Below are 23,048 nucleotides of genomic sequence, written 5' to 3' on the forward strand. Positions count from 1 at the left end.
GCGCCCCCTGGTGGTTCTAGTGTTAACACCCAGAGCCGCTGGAGCAGTTATATGACACACAGATGCACTTTTATGGACTTCAAAAACAGAGCAACTATTACTGCTATTATAATGCTTGGATTAGCCTGGACTTTTGTAATATAACTCTGAAAAGAAGAATGTCACACACACCTCGGATGAGTTGAGGGAGAGTAAATTATGGGCTAATGTTAACTTTTGTCTGAACTATCCCTTTAAAGCACTGCTTTCTGCTTCTGTAAACACATGCTCGTTGTGAACTGAGAATGAGGCGGTGTTGTGCCAAACTCAGCCCCTGCCTACCCATAATCCCCTCTGAGATCTGAGGACTAAAGGAGTCATGTGACCCAGAAGAAGACATGGCTGTAATGTGGGGAAACACATACAGTATATGGAGAGTGGAGTGAGAATGAGTGTGAGCATCACCTGGTGCAGGTCTTCTCCCAGAGCGAACTCCTGGAAGTATCCTGGAGCAGCGGAGGAGGCCCGGAGCGCTTCCCACAGCTCATGCCGGCATCCGCCGCGGTAATGAGAGCGCGCGCCCACCGGCAGAGCGTAGCTGCGGAAGACATAGGCCTTCACTGGGGGAGTGTGGTTCACCACCGTGCTCACCGCCGCCACCTGGTGGAGGAGTGGAGGAGACACACACTGAGACACACTGACACACACACACACACACACACACACACACTGAGGCACACTGACCAACTCTACTAATGTCCACTGTATCAGTAATAAACTCTGATAATCCACACGCTAACCAACTCTACTAATGTCCACTGTATCAGTAATAAACTCTGATAATCCACACGCTAACCAACTCTACTAATGTCCACTGTATCACTAATAAACTCTGATAATCCACACGCTAACCAACTCTACTAATGTCCACTGTATCAGTAATAAACTCTGATAATCCACACGCTAACCAACTCTACTAATGTCCACTGTATCACTAATAAACTCTGATAATCCACACGCTAACCAACTCTACTAATGTCCACTGTATCACTAATAAACTCTGATAATCCACACGCTAACCAACTCTACTAATGTCCACTGTATCAGTAATAAACTCTGATAATCCACACGCTAACCAACTCTACTAATGTCCACTGTATCAGTAATAAACTCTGATAATCCACACGCTAACCAACTCTACTAATGTCCACTGTATCAGTAATAAACTCTGATAATCCACACGCTAACCAACTCTACTAATGTCCACTGTATCAGTAATAAACTCTGATAATCCACACGCTAACCAACTCTACTAATGTCCACTGTATCAGTAATAAACTCTGATAATCCACACGCTAACCAACTCTACTAATGTCCACTGTATCACTAATAAACTCTGATAATCCACACGCTAACCAACTCTACTAATGTCCACTGTATCAGTAATAAACTCTGATAATCCACAAGCTAACCAACTCTACTAATGTCCACTGTATCACTAATAAACTCTGATAATCCACACGCTAACCAACTCTACTAATGTCCACTGTATCAGTAATAAACTCTGATAATACACACGCTAACCAACTCTACTAATGTCCACTGTATCAGTAATAAACTCTGATAATCCACACGCTAACCAACTCTACTAATGTCCACTGTATCACTAATAAACTCTGATAATCCACAAGCTAACCAACTCTACTAATGTCCACTGTATCAGTAATAAACTCTGATAATCCACACGCTAACCAACTCTACTAATGTCCACTGTATCAGTAATAAACTCTGATAATCCACAAGCTAACCAACTCTACTAATGTCCACTGTATCACTAATAAACTCTGATAATCCACACGCTAACCAACTCTACTAATGTCCACTGTATCAGTAATAAACTCTGATAATCCACACGCTAACCAACTCTACTAATGTCCACTGTATCAGTAATAAACTCTGATAATCCACACGCTAACCAACTCTACTAATGTCCACTGTATCAGTAATAAACTCTGATAATCCACACGCTAACCAACTCTACTAATGTCCACTGTATCACTAATAAACTCTGATAATCCACACGCTAACCAACTCTACTAATGTCCACTGTATCACTAATAAACTCTGATAATCCACACGCTAACCAACTCTACTAATGTCCACTGTATCAGTAATAAACTCTGATAATCCACAAGCTAACCAACTCTACTAATGTCCACTGTATCAGTAATAAACTCTGATAATCCACACGCTAACCAACTCTACTAATGTCCACTGTATCAGTAATAAACTCTGATAATCCACACGCTAACCAACTCTACTAATGTCCACTGTATCAGTAATTAACTCTGATAATCCACAAGCTAACCAACTCTACTAATGTCCACTGTATCACTAATAAACTCTGATAATCCACACGCTAACCAACTCTACTAATGTCCACTGTATCAGTAATAAACTCTGATAATACACACGCTAACCAACTCTACTAATGTCCACTGTATCAGTAATAAACTCTGATAATCCACACGCTAACCAACTCTACTAATGTCCACTGTATCAGTAATAAACTCTGATAATCCACACGCTAACCAACTCTACTAATGTCCACTGTATCAGTAATAAACTCTGATAATCCACACGTTAACCAACTCTACTAATGTCCACTGTATCACTAATAAACTCTGATAATCCACACGCTAACCAACTCTACTAATGTCCACTGTATTACTAATAAACTCTGATAATCCACACGCTAACCAACTCTACTAATGTCCACTGTATCAGTAATAAACTCTGATAATCCACACGTTAACCAACTCTACTAATGTCCACTGTATCAGTAATAAACTCTGATAATCCACACGCTAACCAACTCTACTAATGTCCACTGTATTACTAATAAACTCTGATAATCCACACGCTAACCAACTCTACTAATGTCCACTGTATCAGTAATAAACTCTGATAATCCACACGCTAACCAACTCTACTAATGTCCACTGTATCAGTAATAAACTCTGATAATCCACACGCTAACCAACTCTACTAATGTCCACTGTATCAGTAATAAACTCTGATAATCCACACGCTAACCAACTCTACTAATGTCCACTGTATCAGTAATAAACTCTGATAATCCACACGCTAACCAACTCTACTAATGTCCACTGTATCAGTAATAAACTCTGATAATCCACACGCTAACCAACTCTACTAATGTCCACTGTATCAGTAATAAACTCTGATAATCCACACGCTAACCAACTCTACTAATGTCCACTGTATCAGTAATAAACTCTGATAATCCACACGCTAACCAACTCTACTAATGTCCACTGTATCAGTAATAAACTCTGATAATCCACACGCTAACCAACTCTACTAATGTCCACTGTATCAGTAATAAACTCTGATAATCCACATGCTAACCAACTCTACTAATGTCCACTGTATCACTAATAAACTCTGATAATCCACACGCTAACCAACTCTACTAATGTCCACTGTATCAGTAATAAACTCTGATAATCCACACGCTAACCAACTCTACTAATGTCCACTGTATCAGTAATAAACTCTGATAATCCACACGCTAACCAACTCTACTAATGTCCACTGTATCAGTAATAAACTCTGATAATCCACACGCTAACCAACTCTACTAATGTCCACTGTATCAGTAATAAACTCTGATAATCCACACGCTAACCAACTCTACTAATGTCCACTGTATCAGTAATAAACTCTGATAATCCACACGCTAACCAACTCTACTAATGTCCACTGTATCAGTAATAAACTCTGATAATCCACACGCTAACCAACTCTACTAATGTCCACTGTATCAGTAATAAACTCTGATAATCCACACGCTAACCAACTCTACTAATGTCCACTGTATCAGTAATAAACTCTGATAATCCACACGCTAACCAACTCTACTAATGTCCACTGTATCAGTAATAAACTCTGATAATCCACACGCTAACCAACTCTACTAATGTCCACTGTATCAGTAATAAACTCTGATAATCCACACGCTAACCAACTCTACTAATGTCCACTGTATTACTAATAAACTCTGATAATCCACACGCTAACCAACTCTACTAATGTCCACTGTATCAGTAATAAACTCTGATAATCCACACGCTAACCAACTCTACTAATGTCCACTGTATCACTAATAAACTCTGATAATCCACACGCTAACCAACTCTACTAATGTCCACTGTATCAGTAATAAACTCTGATAATCCACACGCTAACCAACTCTACTAATGTCCACTGTATCAGTAATAAACTCTGATAATCCACACGCTAACCAACTCTACTAATGTCCACTGTATCAGTAATAAACTCTGATAATCCACACGCTAACCAACTCTACTAATGTCCACTGTATCAGTAATAAACTCTGATAATCCACACGCTAACCAACTCTACTAATGTCCACTGTATCACTAATAAACTCTGATAATCCACACGCTAACCAACTCTACTAATGTCCACTGTATCAGTAATAAACTCTGATAATCCACACGCTAACCAACTCTACTAATGTCCACTGTATTACTAATAAACTCTGATAATCCACACGCTAACCAACTCTACTAATGTCCACTGTATCAGTAATAAAATCTGATAATCCACACGCTAACCAACTCTACTAATGTCCACTGTATCAGTAATAAACTCTGATAATCCACACGCTAACCAACTCTACTAATGTCCACTGTATCACTAATAAACTCTGATAATCCACACGCTAACCAACTCTACTAATGTCCACTGTATCAGTAATAAACTCTGATAATCCACAAGCTAACCAACTCTACTAATGTCCACTGTATTACTAATAAACTCTGATAATCCACACGCTAACCAACTCTACTAATGTCCACTGTATCAGTAATAAAATCTGATAATCCACAGCTCCAGATTAACACTGGAGAGCACCAGCGCTGCAGGAAAACTCATCATACGGTTACTTCAATCATAAAATCACTATTGTTTTGCATTGATTTGTTAATAAGTGCAGTTACTAATTAGGGCTGGGTAAAAAATATCGATTTCTCGATTTTAATCGATTCTCACTTTTACAAAACAATATCGATTCTTAAATCCCAAGAATTGATTAGTCTATTTTTTTTTATTTACAAAATTCAAAAGCATAAATACCGTTGGCGCTGTGGTGTGAGATCGCTCTGCCTCAGCTCAGCTTGAGAACCAACAAACATGAGCTGATCTTCTCTTCCGCTTTCATACCAGTAACAGTGCGAAATAAACACCAATGAGCTTCTGAACGTGTGTTAGATACAGGACAACTTCCAGAAATCCCTCTCATGTCACATAGAATCACTCAATCAGTGTTTCAACCGCAGAAAGACGTCAGTAAAACGGCTTACAAGTAAACAATGTCATGTAACGTCACAGTTACCTCAGAAAAAACATATCCAGTGTCCATAAACTCGTTAGTCAGCTAGAAAAATTAACTCTAGAGAGGAGCTTTATGATAATTATATGCACCATTACATAGGATATTCATTGTCAATGTTCTTCAATATTTAATAAGTCTGGCAACTTTTTATGCCACCCTTTAAATGTTTATATTTCAAAAAAACTAATTGGAGTAGAATTATGATTATGTAATTGTAAAGTTAATATTATAACTTTATTATTATATTAAAAAAAAAACATAATTTAGTGTCATTTAAGTGTTTGTATACAAATCTGTTAATTTGTACCTTCAATATTAGTAGCTAATGTAGTATAAACTGACTCCCATAGTTTACAACATTAGTTCAGAAATTAGTTTTCCTTGAGAACATTTTCCATGTATTATACCTGATACATATCCAAAATAATCGAAATTGAAAGAAAAAAAAAAGAATCGAATTGTAAATTTGTGTCAATACCCAGCCCTATTACTAATAATAGTACATGTTAGTTTATTGGAAATTTAGTATAACATGATTCATAATTTCGACTTGTCACAATTGATATAAAAAGTCAAAATTATGATGTCAATTTTGACGTTTTATGTTAATTTCAACTTTTTTAATCCCATAATTATTACTTAGCATGTCATAATTTTGACTTTCGATAATTTCAGCTATTTGTGTCATAATTAATATAAAAATTCCAAATCATAATTTAACTTGTCATAATTTTGACTTTGATCGCATAACTGACGTGTCGAAATTATGACATTGAAAATTAATAATAGAATTATGATGTCATAATTTAAATTTTTTTAATCTCGTAATTATTACTTTTGTTTTCATCAATTTGACTTATTGTCATAATTTCAAGTTTTTGATCTCATAACGGACTTGTCATAATTATGACATAAAAAATTGAAATTATGATATTTAAAATACATAGTTTAAATTTAATGTAATAGTCTCAATTTCTCATAATTTCCACTTGTTCCGTTGCGCTTTCGCCCAGTGTGAGCTCTAAGCAGACTCAGTCGCTCCAGCAGGAAGGGCTGATGTAGTGAGTCTGGAGCTTCTGAGCCTGAGGTGGGCTTACCTTAGGGCAGGCTGAGCTGCGGGCCGTCTGGATCAGCAGGTCTGAGCCCATCTTCTCCCTGTGTGGAGGCAGAAGGGCAGTGAGCGCAGCCATTAGCCATCCACTGGGACATTAGCAGAGCACTGAGGGACTCACTTGAGCACCTGCTCCCAGATCTGGCTGTCGTAGAAGGCGTGGCTCCAGCTCATCTTCACGGTTCCCACGATCACATTCTGCCTGAAGACGTCAGAGCTCAGCGTCCGGTACAGATCCTCACACTCCTGCAGCGGCATCCGGCGCACGCCCAGCATGAAGCCCAATAACGCACCTGCACACACACACACACACACACACACACACGCACACGCGCACACACAGACGCACACACACACACACACACACACACGCACACGCGCACACACACACACACACACACACACACACACACACACACACACACACACACACACACACACACACACACACACACACACACACACACACACACACACACACACACACACGTCTATATTACCAACAGGGGACCATCACTCCACACTGACCAAGAGGGGACCTGTGTTTCTAGTCATTTTGAAGAAACAAAACTTAGATACAAAATTTTGTTTTAAGGTCTTTTTTCATAATATAACTTCAAATAAGCATTTATTTTTTATTTTTTTTTAAACATGCCAAGAGGGGACCTGAGCGATGTCTACCTATCCAACAGGGGACCTCCATAGCCTGCAATGGAGCTGTGTGTGTGAAAGGGAAGAGAGCTGGCAGTCAAGTCTGTCTTCATTATTTAATATATATATATAATTATAATTATATAATGTTCACACAGGCATCAGGGAACACAATGAGCACACAACGGAGAAAAAGCCATGTTGTGGACATTACAGAAAAGAATTTAAGAAATTAAAAAATTCTTAAAATTAAGAATTATCTTTAAGAAATTCATTCTCTGTTGTGTCTTCATACTTACAGTATATGATCCGTCCACATCTCTCATTTAGCTTATTTTCAAGAACACCAACACTGTAAAAAAAAATCAGGTCTCCAATTGAAAATATTCTAGTGACCGATCACATCTAAATTTTTTAGTTGGCCAAATTTAATTTCTTGAATTTTAATTGAATTAAAGTGCATCAATTTACAGAAAATGTTCAATTGGAGACCTGAATTTTTTTTTACAGTAAAGGTATTTCAATGTGTGACTTATTTTTAATTAAAACATAGTTTCTGCTCTCTAAAATCCTAAATAATGTCCTTTGTTTTTGAGATTTTTAGAGTGAGATTTGATTTCTTGCACCAATAAAAAAATTAATAAATATAGGACTGGACAAGCAGAAATTGTTCTTTAAAGGTAATAATCACAGGTCATCACTTTATATAGTAAATAATGATTATGTTAAACACAATGACTCGGTCCCCTGTTAGATAGTAAATCACGACACCAGTGTGTTTGCTTTGTCATTTCTTGCCATCATAAACACACTGTGGAGATTTAGAGTTTTTATAGCAATAACTGAGTTTTAAGAGTTAAATCAAGCAGAAATAGTTCTCTAATGTATTAATTGCAGATCCTCTTTGAATAATGATTATGTTAAACACAATGACTCGGTCCCCTGTTAGATAGTAAATCACGACACCAGTGTGTTTGCTTTGTCATTTCTTGCCATCATAAACACACTGTGGAGATTTAGAGTTTTTATAGCAATAACTGAGTTTTAAGAGTTAAATCAAGCAGAAATAGTTCTCTAATGTATTAATTGCAGATCCTCTTTGAATAATGATTATGTTAAACACAATGACTCGGTCCCCTGTTAGATAGTAAATCACGACACCAGTGTGTTTAATTTGTCATTTCTTCATCTCAAACACACTGTAGAGATTCACTGTATATATTGAGATAACTCAATTTTATGGTGACTTGCATTAAAATGTTTATCCGTCTCAATTAAATTATGTGAACTGAATGACTTTTAACATTGACACTTTAGTTGTTTAACCAACTGATGATTTGCAACTCAGCAATCAACACACAACTGAGTTTTGACCTCTAAAATCTTATTATAGTGTATTTTTATGGTAAGTATTGGTGTTTTATGTTTTAAATCAAGCAGAAATCACTCTTTAAGGAAACAATTGCAGGTCACACTTTATACAGTGAACATGATTTCCTTAAATTGACTTAAGTCCCCTGTTGGATGGTAAAACACGACACCTGTTTGATTGCTTTGCCATTTCTTGCCATCACAAACACACTGGAGAGATTTTGAAGGTCAGAACTAAATTTTATGGTGACTTGCATGAAAATGTTCATCCATCTCAATTAAATTATGCAAACTGAATGTCTTTTAACATTGACACTTTAGTCGAAGATTTTCAACTCAACAATCAACACACAACTGAGTTTTTACCTCCAAAATCATTATACAGTGTATATTAAATTTAAATAAAAAATATAAAATTTCTTTACAAAACAAGTTTGACTCTCTACTGCTTATTCATTATTGTTTATGTTACATGGTCCATGTTTACATTACAGTATAAAATTGTTCCTAAGTTTTCCCCTTTTATATAGATGGTAATGACTAAATATCCTCGCACACCGAAATTTTCACACGTTAAAAAAAAGATCAAGCACGTTTACACACAGCCTCTGAAACTTTCCTTCATCAAAAAAAAAATCTGATCAGGTTCAGTTTTCTGCATTTTTCGCATCCATAGCAAGCATTTAAAGAGGGGTTTCAAATTTCTGTGTTATTCATTTTTGTGTTAAAATTTTGAACATAAGTTGAACAGTTTAAAAAACAAAGTGTGAACGTTCAAATTAGCCTTTATAGTTCATAAAGTTTTGCTGGCGTTTGTATCTAATTGAGAAAAGAATGAATGTAAATTGAAAGATGTCGTCATTGAACGCATTTTGTGCCAAAGCAAATAAATGATCCACAGTTTAGCCACATAGGCTGATGTGATCCCTGAGTGAAGAGTTTTGAAAAAGTGATGAGTATTCAGAAATGTGTCCTAGCAGATGTTTAAAAAACCCTGTAATATCACTATTAGTAAGGGATCACTGTATAATATCAGTCTTTAAATGTGAGATATTTAAAGTGAACCTAAAGTATACTTGCAATAGTGTGATTTTAGCACAATTAAATATACTTAATGGATGTTTCGCAAAAGCGTTGTTTAGTGATATTGCATCCTTGTGTTCCTGCTGTACGTCATCAGCAACTGTCGAAGTTCAATTACAATACTCAAGAACACATGTACAGAGGATGCACAAAAGTACCCGGATGTTATAAGATATACAAGTATATGAAAACAATGTCTACAATAATATGAAATAAATGTTTTAATAGGTTATGTTTGTGGTTATTTTGTGTTAGCCACTATATAATATGCTGGGATGGTTAGTTGAGCAACAAGTTCACACATCTCAATTTCTGTTCTGTGTCCTCACAAACTTCTGAGCTCGTTCTTTCAAGATCACATAGCAAGACTGGTCTCCACGAAATCACAAGTCCCTTCTTTGCATTCCCAGAATTGCGAAACAGCCATCATTAAGAAATGTGCATTGTGCAATAAAGGAGTACTCCAAGAATAATTATAATATTTATACCAGTACGTCTCACGCAGGACACGAGGGTTTACAATATTTTATGCTTTAATACTATCAAAAAAAATTGTTACGGCCATTTCACACTGAACGCGTCAAAGTGAGGTGAATCGTTGATGAATGGAGGTTTAACACCGAACGCCACTCAAACCATCATCAAGGACTTGCTATAATTATATAATAGGCAGACATGCATTATTTCAGGTGATTTATGATTATGTAATATAATTGACCGATCCAGAGCGAATGCGATCTCTGACTCATAACACTCACACACGTGGAAGAAAACGGACTCTTCTGATAGCATATAATTCAGTGGAAAAAGAAGTAAACTTGAGAATTACATATGGCATATCTTGCTTTATTATGCTGAGATTGATCGAGCCTGGTATAAATAAATCCATACAGATCTATTGTTTTACAAAAATAATCTATTGTTTACAAAAGGAGAAAACGTGTGTACTTTAATGTAAACTTGGACCATGTGACATAAACTGAAGTTAACAGTAACTTACTTAACTTAGTAAGTAACTTCCCCAACACTGGCCACAGTGCGTACACACACACAGTTATTAGAGCTGACCTGTGCTGACGCCACAGATGTAGTCGAACATCTGGTGGATGGGTTTCCCGGACAGCTCCTGTAAGCGGCGCAGCGTCTGGAGAGCCAGCAGACCCCTGACACACACACACACACACACAGTCAGCGTGTGTTGATGGGCTCTCAGCACACACTCCGGAGCGGACGCTTCACCTGGTTCCCCCTCCGTCGATGGACAGGATCCGGACGCCGCGGTTCCTCACGGGCTGGATGAAGCCCAGCAGAGCCAGAGCCTGGCGGACGGCGGCCCTCAGGGGCCCATCAGCGGCCCGGCGCAGACGCAGCAGGCGCGGGATCACCTGCTCCTGAACCAGAGAGAGAGAGACGTGTGGGCGGGGCTATGCTAATGAGGACCTGTGTCATCACTGTAACGCAATATGCACATTTATTCATTGAAGAAGGGGCGTGACGAGTTCTTGTGCCATGGTGAAGTTAGGAGAGAATATTGCTGCGTCCCAATTCGCCTACTACGACCTAAAAGTGTAGCAGAAGAGTAGGCTAGCTATGGGACACACTACTTCATCATCTTTAACGGATTCTGTTCCCGTCACCGTTTAAACGGCCCTGTCAATCATCGCCACGGTTCAAATCCGCCACATTCAGTCCAGCCGTATCGGAGAGAAGTGTAGTTAAATCTCCTCATGTGTTTGCAGGTTAAATATAATGATGCATTTAAAAGTTAATGGCCAAACGTAGCATTAGAAAAGTTCTCAACGCTGCTGCAGATGAAATATAATGTGGATAACACTGATGAAATATCTGTTCGTCAGGTTAAATACTGATAATTGATCACTCATACCCCTTTATCTCTCAACCGTTGGACTCCACATCCGTCATGTTCGTAGTTTTTTTAACCAATTTGTGCCCACATTTTTCTGAATGGTTTCATGCATATAGTCATGTTAATAGTGTCCTATGTGAACATGTTCTGCATTTATTTTCCCCAGGTTTTAGTTTTTTTCTTGAAAAATCGTATTTGAATGTGTGGCTACTATAGTTATTAATATGTCATATGCAGCCCTTCAATGTCCAATTTGACTAGGAGGAGAACATTTGGCATCTAACTCAACATAACTGCTTTCAACAGATCCATCTTGATTCATAAACAAATGTATTATGTATAAAAGTCGAAGAACATTCGATGCAAACTCAAAAAAGCTGCATCTATCTTATAATCTGTTGAATATGAAAATACAACAAACAACAAATACATTTGTCTTAAAGTGGTGGAACACAGTGCAGAACAAAGTAACAAAACTAACAGGGCATTGTGCATCAAAAAGTTAAATGAAAATAAATTAATATAATGACGAAAAAATTACATCTATATAAAATAATCAATAGTCCCATAGTATTCAATGGCTGACTGTAGTAGGTGATTATATAATAATGTAAATGTAAACTCATAACTTGTCTGAATTTCCACATTATAATGGAATCATAAGCTATAGTCATAAAGAGAATGAGAGTCCTTGACCAATTAGAATGAAACGCATCCAAACCGGATGAAGGGTCCTCAATATTTTGGCCCTTACAAGACATATCATAAAATATGATATTTTCCCCTATCGAATTAAGGTCTACTGTACAGTAGAGATGTCAGTTAAAGGGTTAAGTTACATTTTATTTATTTTATTTAAGCCTTTAAATTCCCATGGGAACATAGGCGTTCATGGGAAAAAGTTACGTTTTAGGTGGGATATTAGGAAAGCAAAAAGCACTAAAGACCGAAAATCTTGATTTATGAACCTGTTAACACAGAATAGCCCATTTCCCCATTATATGTACTTACAAGTCATTTGCCCACCAGCAACTATAGCTGCCGCTTGGACTTTTAACTAAGTGTACAAAAAACTATAGATCTGTTGTCAGAATTGTTTTGTTTGGATGATTCTAGAGACCTTCATGATTATGTAGATATATATATATATATATATATATATATATATATATATATATATATATATATATGTCAACAAAAAATACTTATTAGTAACATGAAAATAACCTTTGTTTCGGAGGGTTTGCCTTCGCTATGCTTCCTGGAAGTAGGGGAGGAAGTTGGCAGTCTCATGTGACAGGAAGGAAGTTAATACCTTTTTTTTTCTCTTGAAATCCTTTATTTGGTTGTTTTCTTGCATGTCATTGAGATTAAAAACATGGATACAATCTAGAAAAATACTTACAGAAGGAAAATGACAACTATACACTGCGGTAACTATAGTTGCCGGTGGGCTTAACTGGGTTAGCGCTTTTTATCCGCGTTTGTAGTTCTAATCAAATCGAATCCCGACATGGCCGTGGCAGAGGATTATGGGTTTACGTTTCTGCAACATTTCTGCGCGTGCAAGATCATATTTTGAGCGCGCAAAAGGGCATTTCACACGCGCGTGAACTGAGTTTGTGCTAAAAATATAGACTGGATTATTAATCTTACATACTATTTAGGATGGTTAGTATGCACATTGGAAGGCAGGCTTGTTCTCCCTCACTGAAGTATATTTATTATTATTTTACTGTTATTACATTGCATTTCTACGTTTATTTGATGGTTTTTATTTTTTAATATTTTGAGGCATATTTTGTTCAGTGCTTACACACTTGACTAATTAAAAGGGGAAAAGTCTGTCCATCTTCATTTCTGAAAACACGTAACATTAGAAAGAAACCCTAGCTAGAAACCAAGGAAACACGTGTGGGAGGCTTGTGATGGGTCGTAAAGCCAGCCAATCAGAATTTAGCCGTCTCGTTTCTGATTGGCTGGAATTATGGCCTATTGTAACGTTGTGTTGTGTTGAGTGAGCCGTCGTCATTTAGCGAGCAATCGGAGCGGGTATCGGAGAGCAAGCAACTGAAACGCTGTACTAGGGGTGTGCATTGACACTGCCCTCACAATTCGATTCGATTACGATTCACCAGGTAACGATTCGATTCAATTCGATTCTACGATGCATTGCGATGCATCAAAATTCTACTGCACACAACAAGGCAAATTTTTAATCAGTCATGAGGCAATACAAGCAGTCAGATATTGAACAACAGATTGTATTGGCTGCTATGTGTGTATTATCACTCTCCTGTATCTTTGACATAAATGTCATTAAATAAAATAAAATTGAATGGTACAGTAAAAAGCTTTGAGACAGGGCACTTCATGAACTCCTGTGCAAATATTAATCCGTAATTACAGTCACACTATTGTAACAACAACCACCACCCAGGCACCCAGCAATACAAATATTCAGTGCAACACACACAGTAACGTTGACACTAGGGACTCGTCAATTCTCGTGCTTGATTTTAGTGTGGCAGGCGCGTTAGCAGGGCGTAAGCAGCGCATATTTTTTTCGGCGCCCATGTTAACAGATTAGAGCATTCACATCGCACGCAGAGGCGGCGCGGCAGCGCATCGCAGGAGGAGAAGCAGCAGTAGTGCCGCGATCGTTTCGGCGCAGAGTCTATTTTGCCGCGCTGCTCACGCTGATTTAAAGCCACAGTGGATTGTTCTTGATCAAAACTGACCAGATTAACACGGAAAATAACAAATTTCACCATGAAATCATGTAGTGAAGTGCCCCGTGTGTTTCACAATCACCATATGACATCCAGAGCTGTTAAAATTAAAAACACAACACTGCCAGAAGTTTTTGCCCAAACTTCAAAAGCCTGTTTAAATTATTAAAACTAGAAGCATATATTCACTTTAATGTTAACTTACATTTATCATGTGAACTACTTATATACAACAAGTTATATGCATATGTGTTTGGGACAGAGGGGAACACGGTCGCATTTGCAGCATATGCTGCCCATCATAAATCAAAGCACGAGACAGACGGGGCTCGGAGGAGAAGACCGTAAATGTGACATAATGTACAATATTTGTCTGCATTTGCAATATCCGCGCGAGACAAACGCTGCCCGTGTGAATCCACAATGGGGGCGCGGGCTCCGGCTCTCCATACCCACCGCTCCGCGTGCGGTGTGAAGCCGGCGTCAGAATCCGACATGTGCCCAGATGTCCGCTTTCCAATCTTTGGGTGCGTTTTTAATTACCCGTCTATCGCGGTCATCTCCCTCCGCCTCAGCCATCTTGATTGTTGTTGTTATGACCCTGGAAGTAATTGAAACTTCACAACTTTATTGTCCAACTCAAGTCCAGAAAATAAACGGTGACATAATCGATTATGGCACTTTGCCGCATCGATGCTGAATCGTGCATGCCCCGCATTGCGATGCATCGCTGAATCGATTATTTTTGACACCACTACGCAGCACATGTGAAAGAACGTCCACGCACATCCAAATAAACATACTTTATATGCAAATTGATTTTCGTTCGCTCAAAATACTTTATTATTTGCAAGACGAACATCTCTCCGCAAAACTCAGTTCACGCTAGGGTTGGGCCATGTCTCCTAAATTGGCAGTTGACGATGTTTACAGTAAAACATCGTGATGGACGAACATTTTTTTAAATATATAGTTTACTATATCTGTATTTTATTATCTCTTTACATAAATACTATTTTCTACTTCAAAACTATAATTTCGTTAATAACCCAGTGTTTTGTATGTTAATGCTGTTTTACGTGAATATTACCACAGGAGTGAAGCACAGCTTTGTTTACAAAGGAAATAAATTCGCAGCCATGAAGGCTATGGATTCCTGCCGAATGAGAGAGGTAGGCGGAGCCCAATGAGAGAGGTAGGCGGAGCCCAATGAGAGAGGTAGGCGGAGCCCAATGAGAGAGGTAGGCGGAGCCCAATGAGAGAGGTAGGTGGAGCCGAATGAGAGAGGTAGGCGGAGCCCAATGAGAGAGGTAGGCGGAGCCCAATGAGAGAGGTAGGCGGAGCCCAATGAGAGAGGTAGGCGGAGCCCAATGAGAGAGGTAGGTGGAGCCGAATGAGAGAGGTAGGCGGAGCCCAATGAGAGAGGTAGGCGGAGCCCAATGAGAGAGGTAGGCGGAGCCCAATGAGAGAGGTAGGCGGAGCCCAATGAGAGAGGTAGGCGGAGCCCAATGAGAGAGGTAGGCGGAGCCCAATGAGAGAGGTAGGCGGAGCCCAATGAGAGAGGTAGGCGGAGCCCAATGAGAGAGGTAGGCGGAGCCCAATGAGAGAGGTAGGCGGAGCCGAATGAGAGAGGTAGGCGGAGCCCAATGAGAGAGGTAGGCGGAGCCCAATGAGAGAGGTAGGCGGAGCCCAATGAGAGAGGTAGGCGGAGCCCAATGAGAGAGGTAGGCGGAGCCCAATGAGAGAGGTAGGCGGAACCCAATGAGAGAGGTAGGCGGAGCCCAATGAGAGAGGTAGGCGGAGCCCAATGAGAGAGGTAGGCGGAGCCCAATGAGAGAGGTAGGCAGAGCCCAATGAGAGAGGTAGGCGGAACCCAATGAGAGAGGTAGGCGGAACCCAATGAGAGAGGTAGGCAGAGCCCAATGAGAGAGGTAGGCGGAACCCAATGAGAGAGGTAGGCGGAGCCCAATGAGAGAGGTAGGCGGAGCCCAATGAGAGAGGTAGGCGGAGCCCAATGAGAGAGGTAGGCGGAGCCCAATGAGAGAGGTAGGCGGAGCCCAATGAGAGAGGTAGGCGGAGCCCAATGAGAGAGGTAGGCGGAGCCCAATGAGAGAGGTAGGCGGAGCCCAATGAGAGATAGGCGGAGCCCAATGAGAGAGGTAGGCGGAGCCCAATGAGAGAGGTAGGCGGAGCCCATTGAGAGAGGTAGGCGGAGCCCAATTTAATATTTGTCAGCTTTTTTTATTTTGTTTTGCGATTTCCGTGAATTTTAACCATAGGCCTAACGTTAGTCCATTTTATCCCACTGGACAGACATCTCGTTTCTTTTCTCGAATCTTCACTTGCATCGCACCAGATTTCACAGGGAATTATAAACGTTTCTTCCTTTCGTTTGTTTAAGTCTACTATACCCATTCACATCCTTTACTGTGGGAAAGTAGGACGAATAGGCTTCCTTTTTACTTCACATTTTATTTAACACAGTTTGTGTTTGTTATTAGACTTTTAGGTGATTTTGCTTTGGCTTTCTCTGGCAGTGCATAATCAAACACAGCTCAATGTCTTGACCCTGTGGAAGATAACCTTCGCTCTTCAGAACTTTCCCAACATCAGGAGAACACATGATGAAGATGAAGATGAAGATGAAGATGAAGATGAAGATGAAGATATCTGAGAAGGTCTCTCCGGCTCGGGTCCCATATTCATCTCAAAGCGCAGAGCGATGACGCATCTTTGCGGGGAAATTAAACAAATATTTTTTTAACTAATATTTAATTTTCTTTGATCCTTTAGGTTAGCATTATTTACTGATAATAGTTTAAATGTTTTACAGGCTGTGGTGTGTTGTTTCACTGACGGAAGTGCTGAAATAAACACGCCTGCTTATGAAATTGATGTTTGAGCCTCGTTTATTATTTCAAAATGTAGGGTATATCTGGCATAGACTACAGTTTTTAAAATAACATATATATATATATATGCATTAGTTATACTCTCAATGTAATTTTCCCTGCAAAGTTTTTAGTTTAACTATAGAAGAGGATTTAGCAGAAATGTGGCAGAAACGTAACCCCATAGAGGATTGGCTGCGCAACAGAAGAGTCAGACAAATGTGTAATTTAAAATGTGCGAGCAGGTTAAATTATCACACTATATCAAAATTGACATTTTATAAAGTCAATTTCAAATTTGTCATAATTGATATAAAAAATACCAAATTATGATGTCACAGTTATGACATAAGTTACAAAAAAGACATTTGAAAGTCAAAGTTATGACAATGTCATAATTTAAATGTTTTAATGTCAATTTAGTACATCATGATTCATAATTTCAACTTTTTTAATCTCATAATTATGACGTGTCATAATTTCAGTTTTGTATCATTGATATATACAATTCAAATTGTCATAAACTTGACTTGTCAAAATTTTAAAAAAAAATTTTAATCTTGTAATAATTATGAAAAATTGAAATTATATTTTTTTTAAAACAAAAATGTGACAAACAAATTTAATGTCATAATTTCAGCTTTTTTTCCCCAATTTATATAAAAATGTCAAATTATGGTAATAAATGTGACAAATTTTCACTTTAATTTAAATTTATGTCATAATTATGATATTTAAAATACATCATTTCAACTCATAATTTCAACTTGTCATAACTGATATAAAAAGTCAACATTATGACGTTTTATGATCATTTCAACCTTTTTTAATCTCATAATTCTGTTTTTTTTATTTTAGAATTATATCATCATTTCATTTTTTTGTGTCATAATTGATATAAAAATACTAAACTATGATCTCATAATTCAGCTTTAACATTGACAGGACTCAGGACTGACCTTGACCGCCACGGCCCGTGTGTCGGGGAACTCCAGCAGATGCTGACTGAGCTCCTCCACCCGCCGGACACAGAGCCGCACGTCTGACGCCCGCTGGAGAGCCTGAACCAGAGCCCGCGTCCGGCCGTCCACACTCACCCGCGCCACGATCTGAACAACACCAGAGCTCAATCAGAGAGGGTGGAGGAGACACTGGACATCTACAATCACATCTGATCAAAAGTGATAGAGACATTCCTAACGCTAAAGATTAGAGCTCATTAGAGTGGAGGCACCTTCTCCCTCTGGAGCCGCAGGCGTCTGGCTCTGTCCTCCACCTCGCTCTGACCTCTGACCTCCGCCGCTCCATCCTCAGGGGCAGGCTCCTCCGCCTCCGTCGACACGGCTCTGGCCTCCGCTCTGAAGCGGGGCACCAGCGGGCGGATGTAGCTGCCCACGAACGCCTGCACGCTGGGCGAGGAGTAGCTCCAGTAGTTCCCCAGAGAGAAGGGTGGGGCCGGCGGGCCAGAGGCGGCGGGTGGAGCAGCGTCCGGATGGGGCTTAGAGAAGCTGCTGAAGTAAGAGTTGATATGATGAGACAGATAGTCATAGGTCTCGCCCAGATGAGCCCCGAAAGACCCCGGGTGGAACAGGGGCGCGGTTTGATTGGTGGGTGGAGCCTGGGGTGGGGCTTGGGTTGCAGTGGGTGGGGCTATTACGGCCACTCCTCGCTTCTGTTCTTGAACCTTAGTTGCTTTAGAAGCAGGTGCAGAGGGCGGAGCCTGAGGTGCAGTGGGTGGGGCTACTATGGTCACTCCACACTCCTGTACCTGGACCTTAGTTGCTTTAGAAGCAAGTGCAGTGGGCGGGGCTTGGAGTGCAGTGGGCGGGGCTTGACGTGGAGTGGGCGGGGCTGTTTTAGTCACTCCGTACTCCCGTCCTTGAATCTTGGTTTCTTTAGGAGCAAGTGCAGGGGGTGGAGCCTTATGTGCAGAGGGCGGAGCCTGAGGTGCAGAGGGCGGAGCCTGAGGTGCAGTGGGAGGGGCTGTTCCGGTCACTTCTTCAATCTTAGATGGCGTAGCAGCAAGTGCAGAGGGCGGAGCCTGAGCAGCAGAGGGCGGAGCCTGAGCAGCAGAGGGCGGAGCCTGAGCTGCAGAGGGCGGAGCTTGTGATAAAAGTGTGGGGTTCTCTTTCGCCGCTTTGAATCGGGCCAGAATCTCCGCCCGCGTGCCGCTCATCGCTCTCCAGGCCGAGTCCAGAGCGGCGCGCAGGCGGATGGTGTGGTGCTTCAGGTCCACTGCCCGCTGCCTGGAGGAGGTGCTGAAGCCGGACCCGCCCCTGCAGAACCACAGGCTCCGCCCACGCCTCAGCCGCTCCGGGCTCCTACAGAAGGGGCTCCTCAGCGGGCACCAGGAGAGGGCGATGGGCACCGGCCTGTGGCACAAGCGCAGGGCACAGCCATCCAGCAGCCAGACCACGGGCATCCTGACGCTCGCTCTCTTCCATCAGACGCCTGCCAAACACAGCATAAACTCCTTTAATCCCACAGGGAAAATACTAGTGTTTTTGAACCATACTACAGTAAATATACAGTAAATTATAGTATTTACAACAGCAGGGCTCGACATTAACGCTTGTTCGGGACAAGTGGATTTTTTCAAGGGGCAAGTGGAAAACTATTTTACTTGCCCGACAGACAAGTCAAAACAAAAACTAACTAGGGAATCACCAAAGTGCAATAATGCAGGGTATTTCCTACATTGAACATTTTTTGTTGGCCGCCAAAACACATTTTTGTTCCGCCAAAGCCTTATTTGACGAGTTATTGTTATAAGTGTGCTTACACAATTCAGCAAGAGTGGGTGTAAGAGTTAGTTTTAATTATCCACAGTCTTTCAGCTTATTTATGTTCACAATGTGTAGTAAAATAAATAGCCTATAAATCATTTAGACTGGAGTGAGGTGAACCCAGAACAAAGTTGCTATTAGCTAGCTGATCATTTTATGAAATTGTATATGGCAGAAAATTAGGCTATTTGTTCATTTTTTTTAAATACTACTTTTTAATATTGATATGATTATATACCAAAACAATTATCTGTAAATAGTGTAAAAATGAGGAACAAAAACAAACATCAAGGTATCAAAATAAGATAAGCAAAAATTGCAAACTTTCTTTGAATTTATATAAAATGTATTGTTAGTGTTGCACTTGCAGATCACGTGGGTAGGGGACTTTTTTACTGTGTGTGTGTGTGTGTGTGTGTGTGTGTGTGTGTGGATGACCATGTCTGTCAGCCCCACCGAAGACCATTTTTGACCCAGGAAAAACCCTGTAATGATTCCACATCACTTAGTGTAAGTGGACATCGATAGTGGATAATAATATAAAACTAACTAACGTTAATAAGGTTGAGCTGTTGAGGCTCACACAGCCTCGAGGAGAAAAATCTAAAACAAAGAAACTCAGTTAACATACACGGTTAAAATTGTGTAGTTTATATATTTATATCATATGATACAGTTAAGCAACATCACACTAACAAGAGTGTGTTTTCCTGAACACCATCACCACTGAACATTATGCTGATTTCAACATTAATTCACTTACATTTTAGATGCAATATTGACTGTTTTTGTTCAATTTAAGCAGCGAAAATAGTTCCAAACAAACATCACAGCAGAACCATAACCCGTCTCACAGCAACAGCGTGTGTTACTGAATGATTCAGTGTTTGAATGAATCGGTTGAATCAAAGATTCAATGGCCTATTCGTAAATGACCACGGCTGCGTCCCAATTCGCCTACTATCTGTACTAAATAGTATTCGAAAAAAGAATTAGTATGTCCCAAATCTTAGCATGTTGAAAAGAGTATTCCACAGATTCCCGGATGGTTTACTATTTCCGGTCAGAATCCGAAGTGCAGATCGATGCGCACTCTAACGGCTGATATTGCCCACAACCCATTGCGAGATGGACGAGGATTCGATTAGAACTACAAACGCGGATAAAAATTGTTTAAAAAACTACAAACATGAAGGTTACGCGAGTCTGACGGTTAAGTGGAGAGGATCAGATAAAGTGGTTTGAGTGAGCAATTATCAGTATTTAACCTGACGAAAAGATATTTATTCAATATTATCCACATTATATTTCTCCTTCAGCAGCATTGAGAACTTTTGTAATGATACGTTTGGCCATTAACTTTGCAAACACATGAGAGGAGTCTCTGCATTAAAGACCCACGAAAGGCAGATCAACGAGCGTCTACATTTCTCTCCGATACGGTAGGAAATTAAATTGAAAGTGGGGGATTTGAACTGTGACGATGATTGACAGGCCAGTTTAAACGGTGACGGGACGCACGTAACAGAGTCCGTTAAAGATGACAGTAATATGTCCCAAAGCTTGCATACTCTTCTGCTACACACTCTAAAGTATGTACTTTTTCTTCACAAAAAGAGTACATAATTTTAGGACGTAGTATAAGTAGGCGAATTGGGACGCAGCCCACCTCATTCCTGAATGAATCATCCGTTTGAACGAATCGACTCACTGACTCACTCATTCAGACGGTCACAGCGCCACCTACTGGTGCTTTAGTTTCATATTTCCAACATTTCTTCTTTGTATATTCAAAAATATTTAAAATAAATCCCATAATTTTTTTTAATGCAGTTGTAATTTTTCAGTGTAAATAATTTAATTTGATTGGTAACAGCCTATAGTGTCTTATTCTAATTAAATTTATAGATCAAATAAAAAAATATTAAAGGAAAGCTGAAGCATAGCCTATATTTAATAAGATTATGGAAAAATGCCCTTTATAAAAGGTAAAAATATCACAAATATGCATATTTAAATATGTCAAAGCTGATTGAACACAGGTGAGAATATTGCTTCAGAATAGATTTATATTTTAATCTATTTTTTTACTCGGACAAGTGAATGACAGACGAAGGACAAGCATGTGAACGGGCTTTACTACAGCATACTGTAGTATTAACTATAGTCATTTGATAAACTAGAGTAAATACTTACTATAGTATGGTTCAAAAACACTATAGTCTACAGTAACTGTACTATAATATAGTATTTTTATGATATTTTATGATTTATAACAGTGTTAAATGTCATTTTAAAGACATTTACATCATAGACTATAATGTGCGGTGTCTGTTTATTAAACATGACATCGCATCTGTCACATAATAACACATTAAAGATGAAATATGAATGTAAACATGCGACAAACTCACAGGGTCACGCGATAAACTGAAGTAATTGTGAAGAAACACAGAAATGATCCACACCTGTGTGTTAAGAGCTCATAGTCAGTGTGTGTGTGTGTGTGTGAGTGTGTGTGTTAAAGTGTTAAAGTCCGCTGTTAATGCAGGTTTGCTGTTGTTTACACCAGAACATCTGATCAACACACTTCCGCAGTCAGTCACGTGGCACTGGTGACGCGCTTCGTGAAGATTCGAAACACTTGCGAATCATTTGCTTTGAATCAGTGACTCGGTTCGTTCGAAGCTTGAAGCGATCGGTGTGTGAAATCAAAGCTAAATTCTGCTCATATGAACATAGAAATACACACATGATCAGGAGAACATGGCCTAATAAGAAACATTCACAATAGGGTTTCTGCAACTACGGACACTATTAAGTCCCAGCAGTAAAATTTTAGATTTATGTTAAAATTTGTCATTTGATGCTTCATAAATATATTCACAGTGCTATGGAATAAAATTTGTGCCATAATTAAACAAACAAATTCAGCATTTTGCAAACAAACACTATCTGCTTCGCAAAGGAAATCTCGACTTGCAAACAAATAGAAAGTGATGTGCAAATACAAAGTCAGTTTGAGCGAGAACGCAGAGGAGTAACAAACATATGTGTTGTGTTTTGCAAATAATAAATGAGTGAGCACACATCATATCTCACAAATAAATACAAACCATCCTACAAATTACATG

At 39.5% G+C, this 23,048-nt stretch overlaps 1 protein-coding gene across 5 annotated transcripts in view; it reads right to left on the reverse strand.

Moving 5' to 3' along the window:
• Window positions 1–22,531, reverse strand: part of LOC307121716 (calcium-independent phospholipase A2-gamma) — a 35,313-nt gene extending 12,782 nt beyond the window's left edge. For 2 of the 5 annotated variants that reach the window (XR_013815978.1, XM_079809430.1), the window contains exons 1-9: window positions 22,329–22,531; window positions 19,233–19,579; window positions 18,363–19,190; window positions 18,088–18,237; window positions 10,878–11,029; window positions 10,707–10,801; window positions 6,655–6,826; window positions 6,520–6,577; window positions 445–639 (exon numbers count right to left, since the gene is read on the reverse strand). Coding sequence is in view for 4 of the 5 variants with exons in the window: in XM_079809430.1 (XP_079665556.1) it covers window positions 445–639; window positions 6,520–6,577; window positions 6,655–6,826; window positions 10,707–10,801; window positions 10,878–11,029; window positions 18,088–18,237; window positions 18,363–19,190; window positions 19,233–19,550 (1,968 nt within the window). In the remaining variant the exon portion in view is untranslated. Of the gene's footprint in view, window positions 1–444; window positions 640–6,519; window positions 6,578–6,654; window positions 6,827–10,706; window positions 10,802–10,877; window positions 11,030–18,087; window positions 18,238–18,362; window positions 19,580–22,328 lie in introns of all 5 variants that reach the window. The other 3 variants (XM_079809428.1, XM_079809429.1, XM_079809431.1) reach the window with 3 other exon arrangements.
• Between the last annotated feature and the right edge of the window lie 517 nt (window positions 22,532–23,048).

Source organism: Gobio gobio, assembly GCF_949357685.1.
Source record: "Gobio gobio genome assembly, chromosome: 25".
NCBI classification, from domain to species: Eukaryota; Metazoa; Chordata; class Actinopteri; order Cypriniformes; family Gobionidae; genus Gobio; species Gobio gobio.